This window comes from Miscanthus floridulus, chromosome 16 (genome assembly GCF_019320115.1).
Source record: "Miscanthus floridulus cultivar M001 chromosome 16, ASM1932011v1, whole genome shotgun sequence".
Taxonomy (NCBI): domain Eukaryota; kingdom Viridiplantae; phylum Streptophyta; class Magnoliopsida; order Poales; family Poaceae; genus Miscanthus; species Miscanthus floridulus.
In genome coordinates, this window is record NC_089595.1 from 108,261,516 (window position 1) to 108,278,920 (window position 17,405).

Sequence of the window (17,405 nt, forward strand, 5' to 3'; positions counted from 1 at the left end):
TAATAATAATAATAAAGCTTCAGAGGCTGACATTCCTGCCATCAGGCAGGCGTGTCTACTCTACTGTCGGGTCCCGGAGGCCGATGCTTATCCGCCTCTTGGTCCATGAGACCACGAGGTTAGAGCAAAGCTAATAATATAGACAACCGGTGGGTATGAATCATTGTAGCTTATTTCTTAGTTTATCTATATAATAGTTATATTTTCATTATTAATATATGGCTCATTTATCTCTTTTAGTAAAGTTTTTTGGTTTTATGTCGAAGCCTGCTGTAAACTTACAGTCTGTTTCTCCTCTCTCGTCTTCAGTCTCTCGTCCACTTCAACATTCAGCCTGCTTGTAGCCCTTATTATACTTGCTCTTACAAGGTTAACCTGTCATTAATCCGTGTGCTGTTGTTTGGCAGTTGCAAGACTGACGTTTAATTCTTTTGGACGGTCAGCTGGTCGACGGCCGTCCGTCCGATCGACGGCGACCGTGCGGATCGGACGGTTGCGGACGGCCGTGACGCTTCGACGCGCGTGCTTTATCAACTGCTCCCTCCCTCCCGTCTCGCCCACTTCGTCCTCTACAATTCAGCTTCCGAGTCGTCACCTCACCTACCAGCTACCGAGAAACAGAAGCGCACGAGCGACACGCAGCCGCCGCCTAGGAGGCCAAGAGCAACCGGAGTTTGAATGGCCCGCGACGGCGGCGGAGGGTCACCGGGGGCGGAGCGGCGGCGGGTGGCGCTGCGTGCGCTCCTCGCGTCGGGTGGTCAAGCGGAGGCGGAGTCCGCGAGGGCGCCGGGCAAGGGCCTGCTGCGCGGCCTCCGGTGCACGTCCGCGGCCGCGTCGCAGGCTATCGCGCCGGAGACCCCGCGGCCTCCAGCGGACTGGCGCGGGCTCGGGTGCGCGTCTGCGGCGGCCCAGGCTCACGCGCCGGTGGGCGCGCCCCGGCGTTCCGAGGAGTGGCGCGGGAGGCGGCGGAGGAACGGGCGGGAGAGGCGGAAGGCGAGGGGCGGCAGCGGCGTCGTCAGTGGCAGTGCCGGTACCGGTGCCGTGGTGGGCGTCGGCGGGGACGTGTGGTGCACGCCGGGGATACCGTTCGCCGCCGAGGCCACCTCGGTGGACTGCGTGGTGGCGCCGCACCAGACGGTGGGCGCGCGCCGCCGCGCCGAGGCCGACAGGCCGCGCAGAGAGGTATGCCTTAGCCTTACCGCTCCCTTTGCTCGCTGTGGATCCGGTCCTGGATGCGGCAGGATTCTGCATCTGTTCGTACTGAAACCGTTCGTAGTTTGCTAGGATTTCATCTTGTCTGTCCTTGCGTGCCCAGATTTGATGGATGCCGTCACATGTACACGAGTCATTCCTCATTCATGTCTAGGCGTGTCGGGTGTATAAAAAACAAATTACATAACCCCACGACGCGAATTTTTTTAAGACTAATTAATCCATTATTAGCATATGTTTACTTTAGCACCACATTATCAAATCATGGACTAATTAGGCTTAAAAGATTCGTCTCGCAGATTAGTCACCAACTATGCAATTAGTTTTGTAATTATTCTATATTTAATACTCAATGCATATGTCCAAATATTCGATAACACAACAACTAAAATTTAGGAGGGGCAACCATACACCACCTTTAGTCCTGCCATCCCGTAGCTGTTTCCTCCGTTAATCCGTTCAAATTTCTACCTCGTCCTGCGAATTGACCATTGATTATTCCTCGGTGACAGAGGCCTGGCGCGCCTCCGGCCAGGAGGGTCACCATGCGGGAGCACATGTCCTCGTCTCCTCTGAGTTCACCGCCACACCATGACATGCCGTTCGTTGATGCCGACCGTGCACCTTCTGGACGCATCCGACATATGAGTGCCCGCCGGCACTCCCAAGCACGGGTTGAGGAAGAGGTACGATACAGTTACGCAGCATCTATTCTGTTCAGCTCACTGTGTCGTGTGCTTGGATATGAATTTTGTTATGAATCAACTCTGCAAACTACAAATTCACAATGGGTCGCTGTGGTCAGACTTCAGAGCCTTAAAAAACCTTATTATGAAGGGGCCGTTCGGCGGGTGTGAATTTCAGCCGGAATTCACTGTTCACGGCTGAAATTCACTGTTCACGCTCTCACAAATTCCTCCAACCGAACCGGGCCGAAGTCCTTGCCTGCAGTAGGACCCCTTTTTATAATTATAGGTGACTTCCGGTGTGTGTGTTTCTGCTTCATTTGTTAGTTGAGTGTTTCACATGATATCATCCTTTTGAGATATGGAGTGTCAACTAACATGGACTTTCTGTTGAGTTAGACATCCAGTAGCTAAGAACAGGCTGCGCCTTGGGAAGTGTGTGGTACCCCATGCTATCTACTCTATGTTAGGTGATCTCCACCAATAGGTCCAACGGTCTATTGGGCCCTTGCCTCTGCTCCCTGATCGGGGGAGCCCAACCCTAACTGGTTGGTGGGCCCCTGTCGCACAGCACATACAAATAGAGAAGGTGGGGATCGGGGCTGAGACTATGAGGTTCACTGAAGCCGCCACACCCACCTACAGAAACCCTAATACCGATCTAAAGAGCTGCTGCCAGCGACGGGATGTGCCCCAACCACCGCCGTCTCCCACTGCAGGACACCGCCGGCGTCACTAGACTTCATCTCGCCAGCGCTGGACGTCTTCTACACCGCGACACTGGCTGCGGTGCATCTACTGAAGGGCTAGGAGCCTACTCGGATCTACGGGTTACACAGAAAGGTACTCACATCGATTTTAACAATGGTATCAAAGCCAGGTTACCTCTGTGTATTCCTGTGTATCCCTAACCCTAACCGGGTAAAAGCAAAAGAAAGAGAGACCGGCTCACGGTCTACCGGTCATCACCGCCACCGCGCGTGGGGGAAAGGGTCCTCAAAACTTGATATGAAAGATCTTGATGAAGCCTCGTTCGTTCTAGGAATTGAGATTCACCGAGATAGAAGAAAAATGGTATAAGGACTGTCACAAAAGGCATACATGGAAAAGATCTTAAAGAAATTCAGTATGCACAAATGTAGTCCCTCACCTGCTCTTATAGTCAAGGCGACAGATATGGGGATTTTCAATGCCCCAGGAACCAATATGAGCTCAATCGATAAAGTAAAAGTGGTTCCATATGCTTCAGCTGTCGGAAGCTTGCAACATGCTCAAGTATGTACGCGCCCTGACTTGGCATTTGTTACCGGGTTACCGGGTTTTACTTGGCAGATTCCAGAGCAATTCTGGAATAGAACACTGAAATTAGTAAAGAAAGTCTTGCATTAATTGCAAGGAACGAAAGGGCTCATGATGACATATAGAAGATCTGATTCACTCCACATGGTGGGATATTCAGATTCTGATTATGCGAGAGTGAATACATATCCAGACGTGGATTTTCTATCATCTCGCAAAGTGAAGTTATTTCATGGAAAAGCTCAAAGCAAACCGTCACTACATCGTCCACAATGTATGACAGTTTGTAGCATGATATGAGGCAACGGGCAGGTGAACTAACTAAAGAAGTTCATACCCGGTTTGAAGGTGGTTGACGACATCTATAGACCACTAAAGTAATACTGCGATTTTGATCTGGCAGTACATGATGCTCACAACATAAGTCAAGTGGTGCTGCCAAACACATTGACATAGAGTATTATGTTGTGAAAGATAAAGTCTGGGATCAAGTCATAAGTCTTGAGCATATAAGAACAGAAAGGATGCTTGCGGATCCGCTTACAAAAGGCTTACCACCCAACATGTTCAGAGGACATGGTGTTCAGAGAACATGTAGCTAGCTTGGGTTTAAGAGAAAGCCTAAAATATTCCTGGACAAAAGAAGGCCCAAAGATAAGTATCTATTTCAGAACAGAGTAATGAGTTGTAGCTGTTAAGTCTATCGGCAATGGACCGTGACGATGAGACATGCTCTATGAACTAATCTGTAATGGAATGAACAAAAGTAAATGATATGAAAGTGAAAGATGGAATGAGATCAAGGGGGAGAATGTTAGTTGATCTCCACCAATAGGCCCAACGGTCTATTGGGCCCTTGCCTCTGCTCCCTGATCGGGGGAGCCCAACCCTAACTGGTTGGTGGGCCCCTGTCGCACAGCACATACAAATAGAGAAGGTGGGGATCGGGGCTGAGACTATGAGGTTCACTGAAGCCGCCACACCCACCTACAGAAACCCTAATACCGATCTAAAGAGCTGCTGCCAGCGACGGGATGTGCCCCAACCACCGCCGTCTCCCACTGCAGGACACCGCCAGCGTCACTAGACTTCATCTCGCCAGCGCTGGACGTCTTCTACACCGCGACACTGGCTGCGGTGCATCTACTGAAGGGCTAGGAGCCTACTCGGATCTACGGGTTACACAGAAAGGTACTCACATCGATTTTAACACTCTACTCTACTTGCTGGTAACGTACCCATTGAGGAGACGGCCACAGATATGAGGGGTTCACATGACGGCAGGTGATACCGTAATAGGAGAACATGGCTCAGGAATAGATAAGATTGGTGGTCAGGTGGGACTTTGAGTGTAGATGCAGAGTTCTGGCTATATGCATCAATGCTGAATCATTGTGCTGAGCTGAACAACCATGTTGCTGATTCTTTCGGTTAACTGCCATGTTGCTGAAATGATGCTTGTTTTGCTGTTTACCGAGTTTTCTGGAATGAGCCAGTGGCAATGGATTACACACATTACCAATGATTAAAATTAGGTGTTGTGTTCAAGTAGGTTCGTTCTTTAGTAGCAGTAGGTGTTAATTAGCTGTATAAGAAGGTATTACAGAATGTGAACTAACATTTTTGTCAGTGAAAGGTGCTCTTTGTTATTACATTATAGTGCTGCAATTGTTGGTTGAAGTACTTAGGTGTTCAGGTAAAGGAGTTAACAGTACTGTTTCCATGGTATTTTAGTCTGTAGCCCTATGTACTTGTTCTATACACATGGTATTTTAGTCCGTAGAACGCACACACCGAGGAGATCGACACCTGGCTATTGGTGTGCTTCCACCCCGTCATCCATGTGCATTGTAGATCCTGCAGTATTTTTTAGGGGAGATCCCTGATGATGTCTTTTTTTTTGAGGGACCAGGTGGGGCTCAGGAGCCCCTACTGAACCTGATGATGTCTTTAGTCAGTGTTTTTTTTAGGTGCTGTGTTTTCTTCTTTAATTTTTCGAACTTCTTATTTGTGACTTGCAGATGATGTTCCGAACAAGGATATTATTGGGAAGAATGGGTATTTATGATCAGTATCAGGATTGGCGCCTAGATGTTGACAACATGACATATGAGGTATCTTCTCACTGCATACCATGTAAAATAAAACAGAAGATTTTATGCCTTCATCATCGCTCACTATTTCACTTGACAGGAATTGCTCGATCTTGAGGACCGGATTGGATATGTAAGTACAGGGCTTCGTGAAGACGAGATCATTCAAAGCCTTAGGATGGTCAAGTACTCCGCCTTCAACCCCAAGCATTTTTGTACAGAAATGGATAGGAGATGTAGCATCTGTCAAGTATGCCCCTTCTCTCTCTCTTTTCCCTCCTCACTTCCTGCACCTCTACTCGGCACCTGATGTGTAGCCATCGACAATTTTCAGGAAGAGTTTGAAGCAAACGAGGAAACTGGGAAGCTGAGCTGTGGCCACAGCTATCATGTGCATTGCATAAAGCAGTGGCTTTCTCGGAAGAACGCTTGCCCGGTTTGCAAGACCACTGTCTCAAAGACCTGAAGTCCCTATTCTAGTGTCTAAACCACACTTTCATCGAGTATAATTAATCAAATTGAAATGCAAAAGATTAGTTCTTCTTTTGTTGCTGTACAGCCCAGCCGTCTGCATACACGCTTGTACAAGCACAGGATCCAAGTATTTATTTGCATATAGAATTTACAAATTTTTCTCCATGGTCTATTGAGTACAGTGTCTAGTACAGTACTGCCTGTCTGACTCAACGCATGACAGTCGGACTGCATGAGTTCTTCCATGCATTCTGTTGAGAAAGTTGCTGCATCTCAATATAATTTAAGACTCTCCCCCCCCCCCCCCCCCCCCCCCCCCCAGCTCCAGCTTGAATTCAGCTTGGTCTGAACCATGTAGTATTGGGGAGCATGTTTCATCCACCACATTTCCCGGTGACGACCTTCAGGTACTTGGACACCACTGTCCTCGTCTTCCTGCTCTTGATGCTGAACGACGGCGGCCTTTGCTTCCGCACTACCACCGACGGCGACGGTGTCCCCGTCGTCTTCGACGTCTCCGACCCCACGCCCTCCCTCAGCGCCGGCCTCCTCGTCTGCGCGCGCTGCAAGCCAACCCGCGGTTCAGGCTCCTCTCCACTCGGGCTGTCCGTGGCATCCGCTTCCAAGGCCCTCGCTTGTGCCATCTCCTTCTCGATCATCTCCATCCGCATCGCTATCTCCTTCTCGCCGGCGCGCAGCGTCTCCGCCCACGCCTCCGCCGCGGCCACCTTCTTCTCGGCGACGATCCGGACGACCTCGGGGCGGCCGATCAGGTACTCGTACTCGAACCTGGAGATCGTCACGTTCCCGGACGTCTGCTGCGACATGACCGCCGCCCTGGCCAGCGTTGCGGCCTCGACGGCGGCCGTGAGCTTCGCCGTCGCCACGGCCTCCGACGCCCTCGCCGCCTCGAGCTCCTTGACCGACTCCCTGACCCTCTGCTCGACCGCCGCGATCTCGGCGCCGACGGTGTCCGCGTCCTCTCTGACGCACTGGTTCTCCAGCTCCGTCAGCGCCCTCTCCTTCTCCGCTGCCTCGGTCTCCTCGCCCAGCTGCCGCAGCGCGGCCGACAGCTCGGCGAGCACCGCCTCGGCCCTCTCGTCAGCGGCCGTGGCGGCGTCCAGCCGGGTCCTGGCCCTGAGAAGCCTGGCGTTCAGCTGCTGCACCTGCGCGCTGGCCCTCACCTCCTGCTCGGCGAGCCGGTCGATTTCCTCGGTGACACGCGCCGTCTCCATGCGCGTGCGTTCCACGGTGCCGGTGAACCGGGCTCCCTCTTCCTTGATGGACTCCAGCTCTACCCTCGCCGAGGTCAGCTCGGACTCCGCAGCCTGCGGTGACGAGCGGTCGTCGTGTTCGTGCTCACCGTGTTGCACAATCGTCAGTGCGGACTCGGCGTGGCCCGTCTGCTCCGTCGCGGGCACCACCGCCGTGTCCGCGGACTCGAGTCCCACGTCAGAACTGCTCGCCGTGGCGAACCTGTCGTCAGGGTCGCTCGCTCCGAGGCTCCTGTCTCTCCGCAGCACGTCGGCAAGCGCCCTCTTGGCCTGCACGCCCTCGCGGAATCCGCCGGCCACGGCGAGCTCCGCTGTGCCACGGCCACGCTCCTCCTCGTTTTCCTCGCCGGCCTCTCGCTCAACGCCATCGAGCATACGCGAACCGGGGCTCATCCCTCTGGGCGTCGGCGTCTCCGCGTCTCCGTCTCCCTCGGCCTTGGTCTCCCTCGCGGCCTTCACCTCGCGCTGCAGCTCCCAGAGCTCCCTCTTGACGCGGTTCAGCTCCTGCATCACCTCGACGAGCAGCGTGTTGCTCTGATCCCGAGGCTGATGGGCGCCCGGTGCCTCGGCGTCCACCACCAGCCCCAGCTTCTTCCTCCTGCTGCTAGCGCTGCCGCTGGCATGTGTTCTTTGGAGCTCCGACCTGTGAGAAGACCTCGCCGTGGCGTTGGCCTGCTCGATCTGCCGCTCCAGTTCCTGCGCCATGCCAGTTGTCCTCGACAGCTCGGACTCGGCGCGGCCGCGCTCTCTCTCCGTGACGGCCCTGCGCTGGTTCAGCCTCTCCAGGCTGGGTCTCGCCGGTGAGTCGTTGGCAGGTGAGAATTTCTACATGCGCCACGGTCGATGTCAAATACAGCACAGAGCAGTAGAAATCGGCAGCAAAAAGGACATTAAAGAAAGAAAAAAAAGGCAGCACATCATTTCCTTTCAGAGATTTGATCAGATGGTACCTTGTGGGTGGCTCTTCTCGTTCTCCTGCTCCTCCCCGGCCTCCTCACGTCGATGCTCTGGCCAAAGATGCTCATGGCCTCTCCTGATCTGATCTCTCCAGAGTTCTGCTCCATTTTACCCTCCCTGTTCTTGGAAGGTCTCTTGGAAAGCTGGAAACTATGGTTATATAGTAGGATAGAAACAAGGTAAAAGGATTCTGGAGCCGTGTGTGTTAACAGAAATGACAAAGCGTTGGCGCTGAAGTTCCAAGCCTGAATGCTTGGCAGAATTCAGAGGAGCTCACTAGCAGTACAACACATCGCGGTCGCAGCTATATTATCCATGATGTCACGGCCTCCTTCTAGAAAGCGAGCAAATATCTGGCTGGTGATTGTGATTTGTCCCCCAGCTCGCATTTCCTTGTTAAATCAGTTGCCTTGGTGGTTCATTGGACAGCATATAAATGGAAGTCCCAAGATCACTTTGGGTCGATGAAATCAGGAACGGTTTAGGTTGGAGTGAGTCACGCAGCCTCAGGAGGCAGATTACTGCTTCGAAAACATTATGGTGTAGATTAGTAGAAGTTCACCGAATATGCGGAGGTTTCATGTTCTTGTTTACATATATTTTGTGAGAACTTACGGGCCCTGTCGTATTCAGCTTCAGCAATCTGAATATCTGATAGGCTAAAGCTGATGCTCTCGTCTCCTGCTGCTAAATTACTACCCGGAAAACGAATCACACCGCCTCATAACAGCAATTCCCTGCGTCACCGAAGTTAACGACATCAATAGAGCTCGTTATATGGGTGAGCAAGATACAATGCCCGTGCCTTGGAGACTCCTACGGACCTACTAACAAATACCAGGTACAACCGGTGGATTTTCACTTTGCTGTTGGCGCCTGTGCAGAGGACAAGCTGTGGAATTGTATCATCACCATTGCTGCATGAGCTTCATCCTGGGAATTGCTGTCAGAGGGTCAGATCAGCAGTGACGACATGTATCATGTATGCAGCCAGAAGACACAACCCTTGATGAACTAATGGTGCGATGCTAAGACAGTTGGCTGCTCTGCTCCTGGCTGGCAAGACAGTTGGCTGCTCTGCACTTTTGGCATTTAAATTATTTAATATATAATATTTGAATTTATTTTGTTTTCAAATTAATTATTAATATAAAATTTGAATTTATTTTGTTGGGGTCCTCCTAAATAGAAGAACACCCTTCAAAATTTAGCGTATGCTGCTAATTGTAGCGAGCACACGGTATTCTTGAGTAAAAGGCGAAAGAATAGTTCTTTTTGTGCTCACCACGCAGCTGCGTATCTTGTATCAGTGACACTGCCCTTCCTCTTATAGCACACCCCACAATCCCATCTTAGTAGCTGCACGATATGGTGCTAATTCATCATCAGCTGTCTAACCTTTGCTTTTCCGTAGGCTGTCCAGCAATTCGGTGGGCTGTGGTACATCCATCCTTGGGCTGTCCAGCAATGCATCCCGCGGAGTCCGGCCCGTCAATGTTTTCACAAGTGAAGCATGTTTGCTTTGCTGAAAAGCTAGGTTGAAAAGTACTGTTCGCTTGATAAGTTCAAGCGAACATGGCTGAAAAAACCTTTGCATGTCTGGGCTTGAGTTTGCTGGGCGCGCAGTCAACGCCTCACGATTTTTATTTTTTTTTAACTTTTTGGCAAAAAGAACTTCCCAACAAAAAAAAAGTTACATGTCTAACTCGCATCGCCAATTGATATAGCGATATTAACTTATCATCGCCAATAAACTGGCAGAACTACCTTACCGCCAATTCAAATGGTGGAAACTTTTTTTTACAATGTCTTAAAAATCACATTCTTTTCATATGAAATCAGACAGGGACAAAAAAAACATAAAATTCATGTAGCTTAACGAGATCTACAACTTCAAAGTTCATGGTTTTTTTTCGTTTGAAGTTATCTTAGTGCTGGATAATTGATACAACACTCACATGTATACAAATATAGATTTGAAACTTGTATTGGTTATTTTGGCATCAAAATGACTTAAAAAAAAGTTGTGTGCTCCTGGACTCGCCGGTGTCGATCAGACGATCAATCATTACTTGTGGGCTTGTGGCCTTGTGGGTGTAAGAAAAATGTAGAAGCAATGAGGCACGATAGCGGCCAGCCTGCCACCATAGCGGCGGCAGCAGCAGAGACACAGAGACGCATGCTGCGTCCCTGCTCATGGCCGCGCTCTGGAGATAGAGCAAGCTGCTTTCCTTCTATTTTTTTCTCGTTGAACTGCCATTCTCTCATGCGTTGTCAGCGTGTCCCAGAATGTATCTGTTGGTTGACAGATTCTATATCGTAGTCCTCAGCATAATTCAAAAAAAGTTAAGCATACTTTAGTTGTGATTTAGGATGAATGGCAGTAGGTTGCATTAGGCATAGCTCAGAAGCCAAAGATGTTTAAGACAGTGACACTGAGAATGGAGTGACGCAAAAAGAGGGCACTGCTTCTTTCAACATCTACTGTGCAGGCAGACAAAATAACCTGTTACCTGGCATACAATGCACCAGATTGCGCTTTGGGCTCAACCTACAGCTATGAACACCTATCTGTATCTGATGGCATTTAGGCCATACAAAAGAGCAAGCACAATTTTTTTTTAAAAAAAGTGCAACCCGGGGTCAAAGAAAATATGGGACTGCAGTTCTTGGCCCTCGCATCTGGTTGTTTTCTTCTGTCTCCGTGAAAAACTTGACCTCCCTTTCCTGGAAACAGAGCAAAAAAGATCAGCAGATAAAAGCACAGGAAAATAACACCACCAGAACTCATGTCAGCACAAACCGGTTGCTGCAATAACTTGGTAGCTTAAAATTCACATGCCGTTAAAATAGAATAGATGAAAGCCACCATTAGTTTCCTAGTTTAAATTGTTACATCCACGTCATTCAGATGACTGACACAAAGATAAATCTTTCAAAAATTATAATGGAATTGTTCAGTTCCAGTCATATAACAATAGTATGTTGTAGGAAGACAAAAAAAAAAAGATGTAAAGGAGCAATTTCTAAGTCTCCTCCCCCACATGCTTATGTATTAGGACTCAAGCAGCTTCTACAGTCCATCATAGGAAGACATAATGTTACTATGTTAGCACTTTACATCCTAGATATACAACATCAGCACCAGAACAAAACCTTTTAACACCAAGCAAGTTGGGGTAGCCTACATCCAAGATATACAAACTAGCAAAAACCTTTCTTTGAAATTATCAAAGACCAAAAATCAAGAGGATTCCTTTAATATTCGTATTATTGTCATTTGAGGATAGCCATCCAAATACCAGGAGCTAGTGCATGAATGAACATGAAGTGACCTACCATATTTTCACTGAAGCTTAGTATAGAAGCAACATTGCCACATCGGTAACAATAATTAGGTGCAGACCACGCCTGGAAAAAAGAAGATAAAGCCCTAGTGAGCATGTGGAACTGCATTTTGACACAAATCTACAAGTGATGTTGTGAACTGATAACTCACAGTTACAAGACTTTTGTCAAACATGTACTTTAGACCTTCCTGGACCAGTTGATGAGCCCGGCAAACTAATTCAATCTTGTTAATATGGTTGAACTGCATTGAAAAAAGGCCAAGCAGTAAGCAAAATCAACTATATACAGTAATAAACAAAAGAAAAAAATACCTCTTGAGTCACCCTTGTTCCAAAGAGCCAACCTGCTCCACGGGGACTAACTGCCCATGTATCAATCTCTTCTGGGTCGCTCCACATCAGATCACAGAAAGGCCCTTCATGCGGAATTTCACAATTGCGATCAGTTATTTGTATCTGGAAACAACAAAGATATGGAATATTCATGAGACACAAAACTGAGTCAGCATTGTCTGCAAACAGATTCGACCTCATCCAACAGAAAAGTGAAATCACAGGGTCAGATATTTGCTCAGTTGATGCATGAGTTCCACTAAACAAGCATTTCGCTATATGCATGGGTGGCTTCCACATTTTTTTCATGACAAGAATATCTCTAGCAGCAAACTAGCATTAAATTTCAAAAAGGCGGCCTACACAGTCAACTGGTGGAAAGTTAGTAACTGATAACCACTTACTTTCTGATGCTAGCTAGAATAACCACTCATCATCTGATGCTTTTCTTAATGAAGGTATCCCTTAAAACAGCTAGAAAGCTACTGAAAGGGGCATAAAGTGTCCCTAACTAATTTACAAAGAAAAAAGGGTAACAAGCCTTAAAATGGCATATTGGCATCAGAATTCACAAAGCAACATATCTTATATGATATGATAGTTCATCAGGACATTATAAAGAGGCAAAATCTCATCAAAGAAGATGAAGAATCACTAACCTGATCTACTGACTGTACATTGGGTGAAAGGCCACCATGAACACAAAGGACCTAGATATTCAGCATGTCAACAAGTATAACTTGTCAGGTTGTTGCTTCTCACTGGTCATGAAATAAAATCACAAAATTTCTTAACCTGTAACTTACTGTGCCATTAATGATTGCTCATAGCGTAAGGTAATAAAAAACATCAGTACAATATCGCCATGCATTGGCATTTCCGTATTTCCTTTGACACTCATCATAAAAACCATACACCTAAAACATAAATAAATGTATTAGCCCTTTTCATGATATAAGAACTGTTGGTTGGCCAGGCGCAGTAGCCAATATTCTCATTCAGAATAAATGAATTGAACTAAATGAGACAGCAACTGCAAAAGAAATGTGAATAAGGAAATTAGCGAAAATGCAAAATGGGAAAATAATCTTCACATTTGGACATAAGTAGTACCTGTGTCAACTGTCTGCTTTCATGATTCCCACGCAGCAGGGTTATCTGGGCAGGATACCTATAACATACACAGAATCAATGAAACAATAAATTTAAATGATGCTTCACATAGATTTATAATCTGAGCTTCTTGAATGACGAATTGAGGAACAGCCTGCAGAACTAGCGAAACAAGTTGGAATCAAAGAGAATAAATTATTACTATTGATCTATCAAAATGGACTCAAAACAATCTGGTGCTATTAGGAAATTTGTTTAGTGGACATTGTTTCATTCTATGGATCAAATAGTATCTAAAACAACATCTTTATGTTCCAACAACTCTACTTAGGTGGCTAAACTAACAGGTGAAAACTTTCTAGAGTTTTTTCATATTAAATCCCATGTGCCCAGTCACTAACTAGATCACAGTAAATCACTGGCAAGCATTGTTTTAGAAAGCACTATGCGCTAGTATCGGGGACCAGTACTAGGGTACAAGAAGAGGAGGGGCTAATGATCGTTATACGTTAATCCATCCAGGCAGTCAAGGGTGCGACTACAGCTCCAAACGACACCGAGGCCGCGGGCTCCACCTCGCCCGACCCCAAGGTCGTGCGATCCGCCTCGCCCGACCTCTGGGGGCAGGCTCCGCCTCGCCCGACCTCTAAGGGCGGGCTCCGCCTCGCCCGACACTGAGGCCGTGGGCTCCGCCTCGCCCGACGTCTAAGGGTTGGCTCCGCCTCGCCCGAAGTCGGAGGGCGGGCTCCGCATCGCCCGACGTCTGGGGGCAGGCTCCGCCTCGCCCGACGTCTGAGGGCTGACTCCGCCTCGCCCGACGTCTGAGAGCTGGCTCCGCCTCGCCCGATCTTTCGGGCACGGCTCCTAACGGAAGCTCACGCCGCCGCCAACCACTACAGGCCAGAAAGTACAACCTAAGGTCAAACTTCTGGCATCGTGCGGGGAGCGGTCACGTCTCAACATGACCCGTCCTCGCGACATGTCATTCCAGGGAACTCACATCGCCCACAGTGACGGACGCGTGGTCACTATGCTACTTACTCCCAGTATAGCCATTGATCAGCACGCTGGTTCGCCGTGCCGCCCGCCGGGGCGAAGTGGGACGTCACGACCCGCTGACAACGCCAGGGCATGGCATCATCGGCGGACAGGCGCCCGGCGTGGAGCTGTCCCTATCACCACTTGCCGTGTCAGCGGGACCCGCACAAAGGAAAAGAAAGGCCCGGCGACCCTGAAGGACTTCCTGCTCCTCTTGTTCTCCTCTTTTCTCCCGCTGTAACCCATGCTTTCCCTTGGCCTATAAAAGGGAAAGCAGGGCACCCCACTAAGGGGCATCAGAAAAACCACTAGCATCAAACCTCGAACACATAGCCGAGTAGCGACCGAGCTCTCGGTACCCATTCGTTCTTTCCACCAGAGACTTATGACATGTTCCTCTCTCGTCCGTTTGTAACCCCTACTACGAACTTTTTCAGTGCTAGTAACACGAGCAGCAGCAACGAATTGGATGTAGGGACATTCCGCCCGAACCAGTATAAACCTCGTGTCCTCTTAGCACACCATCCGAGCCAGACGCGCAATATTAGAAATTTACTCGTTGGTGTTTACTCGAAATACCGACAGTTGGCGCGCCAGGTAGGGGTCTTTTGCGCGTCTCGACATCCAACACCAGGCCTCGGATGGCCAGTCACGACACCAGCTGGGTCCCGGACGCACACGTGCGCTTCGGGGACCTGGACTTCATCACCACGATGGAGGGAGAGTTGGCGATGGCTCCCGCCGCCGTTCGACCTCTCCACTCCGCCGGCCTCGACACGATCACCGAGGCGCTTGAGGAGCTGCAGCTGCACGCACCGGAGGCCCACACCCTCGGGAGCAACCAGCTCCTCGACTTCGACTACAGGAGGTTAGAGCGCCAGCTCGACGCCTTCCTGGGACCCGACCATCCCAGGAAGACCTGCACCACCTCACCTTCTCGTTCGCCAACGTCATGGCGCAGCTCGCTGGAGGGGAGCCACTCTCTCTGGAATACCTCATCCGAAGCTCCCCGACAGCGCTCCCGTTCGGTCCCCGCAACACCGCAGGGACCGATGGACACCCTGTGGCACGACGCACGTCTCCGTCCCCCACGAACGACGAGTTCGTGGGGATGATAGAATATGTCGCGGAGTCTTTCCACGACCTCCTCGTGGGAGAATCGGAGTCACCCTCCGGCTCTGACTCTAGCAGGGGGAGTCATCACCCCTCTCGTGAGTGTTTTATGGCAGGTACCCCTGAGGGTCACGTCGAAAGCATCCACGAGGAAGAGGATGCTACAACCGATGAACGACCTCGACGACGGGGTCGAGCGGGAGACAGGGGCCCCACCCCGCCTGCGGGTGGAGAAGCTAATGGCCCGGAACCTAGAGCTTGAGGAAGCATGACTCCAGCTCGAGCAGGAACACGCGGTGCTCGATCGGGAGATCGAGCGCCCCGGAGGATCATCGCGGACGATGAAGAACTCCCACACTTCGCCCGGGCAAGCCAGAATATCGCTGCTGTGGCGGCCTTGTTCCATGGGCTTCCGGGGCCCACGACGCCCGAGGATCGTCGAGCCCACCGCGAGATTCGTACGCTGCTTGAGCGTGCGGCGGCGCAGCAGGCAGAGAGCTCGTAGTCTCGACGACGCGAGCTCGACGCCAGCCAGCGCTCATCCTCTGAGCGACCCAACAAAGACGCGTCAGTCCACCAGGTGCCACAAGGCGGCAGGCAGCGCGCCACGGTCCTGGTGCATGAGCGTCTCGGCCGCAACCGTGACGCACGCGACACCCTCGACGCCCGCAGACATACCCGCGACGATCCGAGAGTTGGAGCTAGCAGCGGCTATCACCCTCGTCGTGGCGAACGCTATGACAGTGGCGAGGACTGAAGCCCGAGCCCCGGCCTGCCGGGGCCTCAGGCCTTCGGATGACACATCCTCAACGCCGCCTTCCAGCCAAGGTACCGACCACCAACCAACATCCCTAAATACTCTGGGGAAACGAACCCCGGACTGTGGCTCGAGGATTATCGGCTTGCCTGCCAAGCCAGTGGAGCGGATAATGACAGCTTCATTATCCGTAACCTTCCATTGTTTTTGGCCAATTCGGCACGAACATGGTTGGAACACCTTCCGCCCAACAGAATTCAAAGTTGGGCGAGCCTGAAGGAGATCTTCGTGGGAAACTTCCAGGACACGTATAAGCGCCCTAGGAACCCATAGGATCTCAAGAACTACCGACAAAAGGCCAGAGAAACCCTTCGTGGGTACATCCGGCGCTTCTCCCGGTAGTGCAATGAGCTGCCTAACATCGCCGACGCTGACGTTATAGGAGCTTTCCTGTCTGGGATCACCTGCGAGTCCCTGGTTCACCAGCTAGGATGTAAGGGCCCACGAACCACCAAGGAGCTCCTCGACATCGCCACCAGCTATCACTCGGGCGAGGAGGCAGTCGGAGCGATCTTTGACCATCTCAAAGGCAAGGCGAAATAGGACGAGGATGCCGGCGAAGGCGCCTCCAACCGTCCCATCAAGAAGAAGAACAAGCAGCGGGGCGAGGGCTCGCTCATGGCCATCGTCGAACGCAGGGGGGTCGAAAGCCCATGGAGGGTACCCCGAACCACTTCGAGAAGCTGCTCGAAGGGCCATGCCCCAACCATGCCTTCCCCATCAAGCATCTGTACAAGGACTGCGGCCTCATGAAGCGGTTCTTATCCGGAGGCTCCAACAAAGGGGAGCATGGAAAGGACCCTGACCCAACCACGGACGACACCGAGGGGAAGGACGGTGGCTTTTCGACGCCGGATGGCTGCCTCATGATCTTCGAAGGGTCGGCAGCCTATGACTCCAAGCGCCGTTAGAAGCTCGCACGCCGCGAGGTCTATACGACCGAGCCGGCTGCGCCTACCTTTCTCCGATGGTCGGAGTCCGCCATAACCTTCGAACGGACCGACCACCCAGAGAGCATTCCGCAACAGTGGAGATACCCGCTCATGGTCGACCCGATCATCGGCACGAAGCGCCTCACCAAGGTACTGATGGATGGAGGCAGCGACCCCAACATCATGTATGCTGAGACGCTCGATGCTATGGGCATCGACCGAGCGCGCATCCTACCAACCGGAGCACCTTTCCATGGTATCATGCTCAAAAAGCAGGCCATGCCACTTGGGTAGATCGATCTGCCCATCATCTTCGGGGATCCATCCAATTATAGGATGGAGACCCTCACCTTCAAGGTGGTTGGGTTTCACAGAACCTACCACGCCATCCTGGGACGACCATGCTACGTGAAGTTCATGGCCGTCCCCAACTACACCTACCTAAAGCTAAAGATGCCGGGCCCAGGCGGGGTCATCACCATCGGCACCTCCTTCCAGCGTGCCTACGAGTGCGAGGTCGAGTGCTGCAATCACGCCACGACAATCGTCACCTCCAAGGAGCTCGCGGCCATCAGGAAGGAGGTCGCTGAAGAAGCACCCAACCCCAAGCGGTCGCCCAGATCTTTCGAGCCAACGGAGGGTGCCAAGGAGGTCCTCATAGATCCCAGCGGCTCCAAGAGCAAAGCGGTGCGTATTGGCACCACGCTTTCCTCC

At 50.9% G+C, this 17,405-nt stretch overlaps 2 protein-coding genes, 1 non-coding gene and 1 pseudogene across 3 annotated transcripts; 1 reads left to right on the top strand and 3 right to left on the bottom strand.

The window, feature by feature from the left end:
- The first annotated feature begins 580 nt into the window (after positions 1-580).
- LOC136513676 (uncharacterized) lies at positions 581-6,056 on the top strand. The gene is made up of 5 exons (XM_066507640.1): positions 581-1,182; positions 1,725-1,898; positions 5,219-5,311; positions 5,391-5,540; positions 5,625-6,056. Exons 1-5 carry the CDS (start codon positions 679-681, stop codon positions 5,754-5,756), a joined length of 1,053 nt encoding a protein of 350 aa, XP_066363737.1. The 5' UTR covers positions 581-678; the 3' UTR covers positions 5,757-6,056.
- Positions 6,057-6,083: 27 nt separating this feature from the next.
- On the bottom strand, positions 6,084-8,246 carry LOC136513677 (protein PLASTID MOVEMENT IMPAIRED 15-like). Its single transcript, XM_066507641.1, has 2 exons — positions 7,989-8,246; positions 6,084-7,863 (listed from the first exon to the last, which is right to left on the bottom strand). Exons 1-2 carry the CDS (start codon positions 8,100-8,102, stop codon positions 6,139-6,141), a joined length of 1,839 nt encoding a protein of 612 aa, XP_066363738.1. The 5' UTR covers positions 8,103-8,246; the 3' UTR covers positions 6,084-6,138.
- A 924-nt stretch (positions 8,247-9,170) lies between these two features.
- LOC136514563 (U5 spliceosomal RNA) lies at positions 9,171-9,289 on the bottom strand. Its single transcript, XR_010773718.1, has one exon. It is a non-coding gene; the product is annotated as a U5 spliceosomal RNA (small nuclear RNA).
- Positions 9,290-10,638: 1,349 nt separating this feature from the next.
- LOC136511230 (phytochrome-associated serine/threonine-protein phosphatase 3-like) lies at positions 10,639-13,924 on the bottom strand (annotated as a pseudogene).
- Between the last annotated feature and the right edge of the window lie 3,481 nt (positions 13,925-17,405).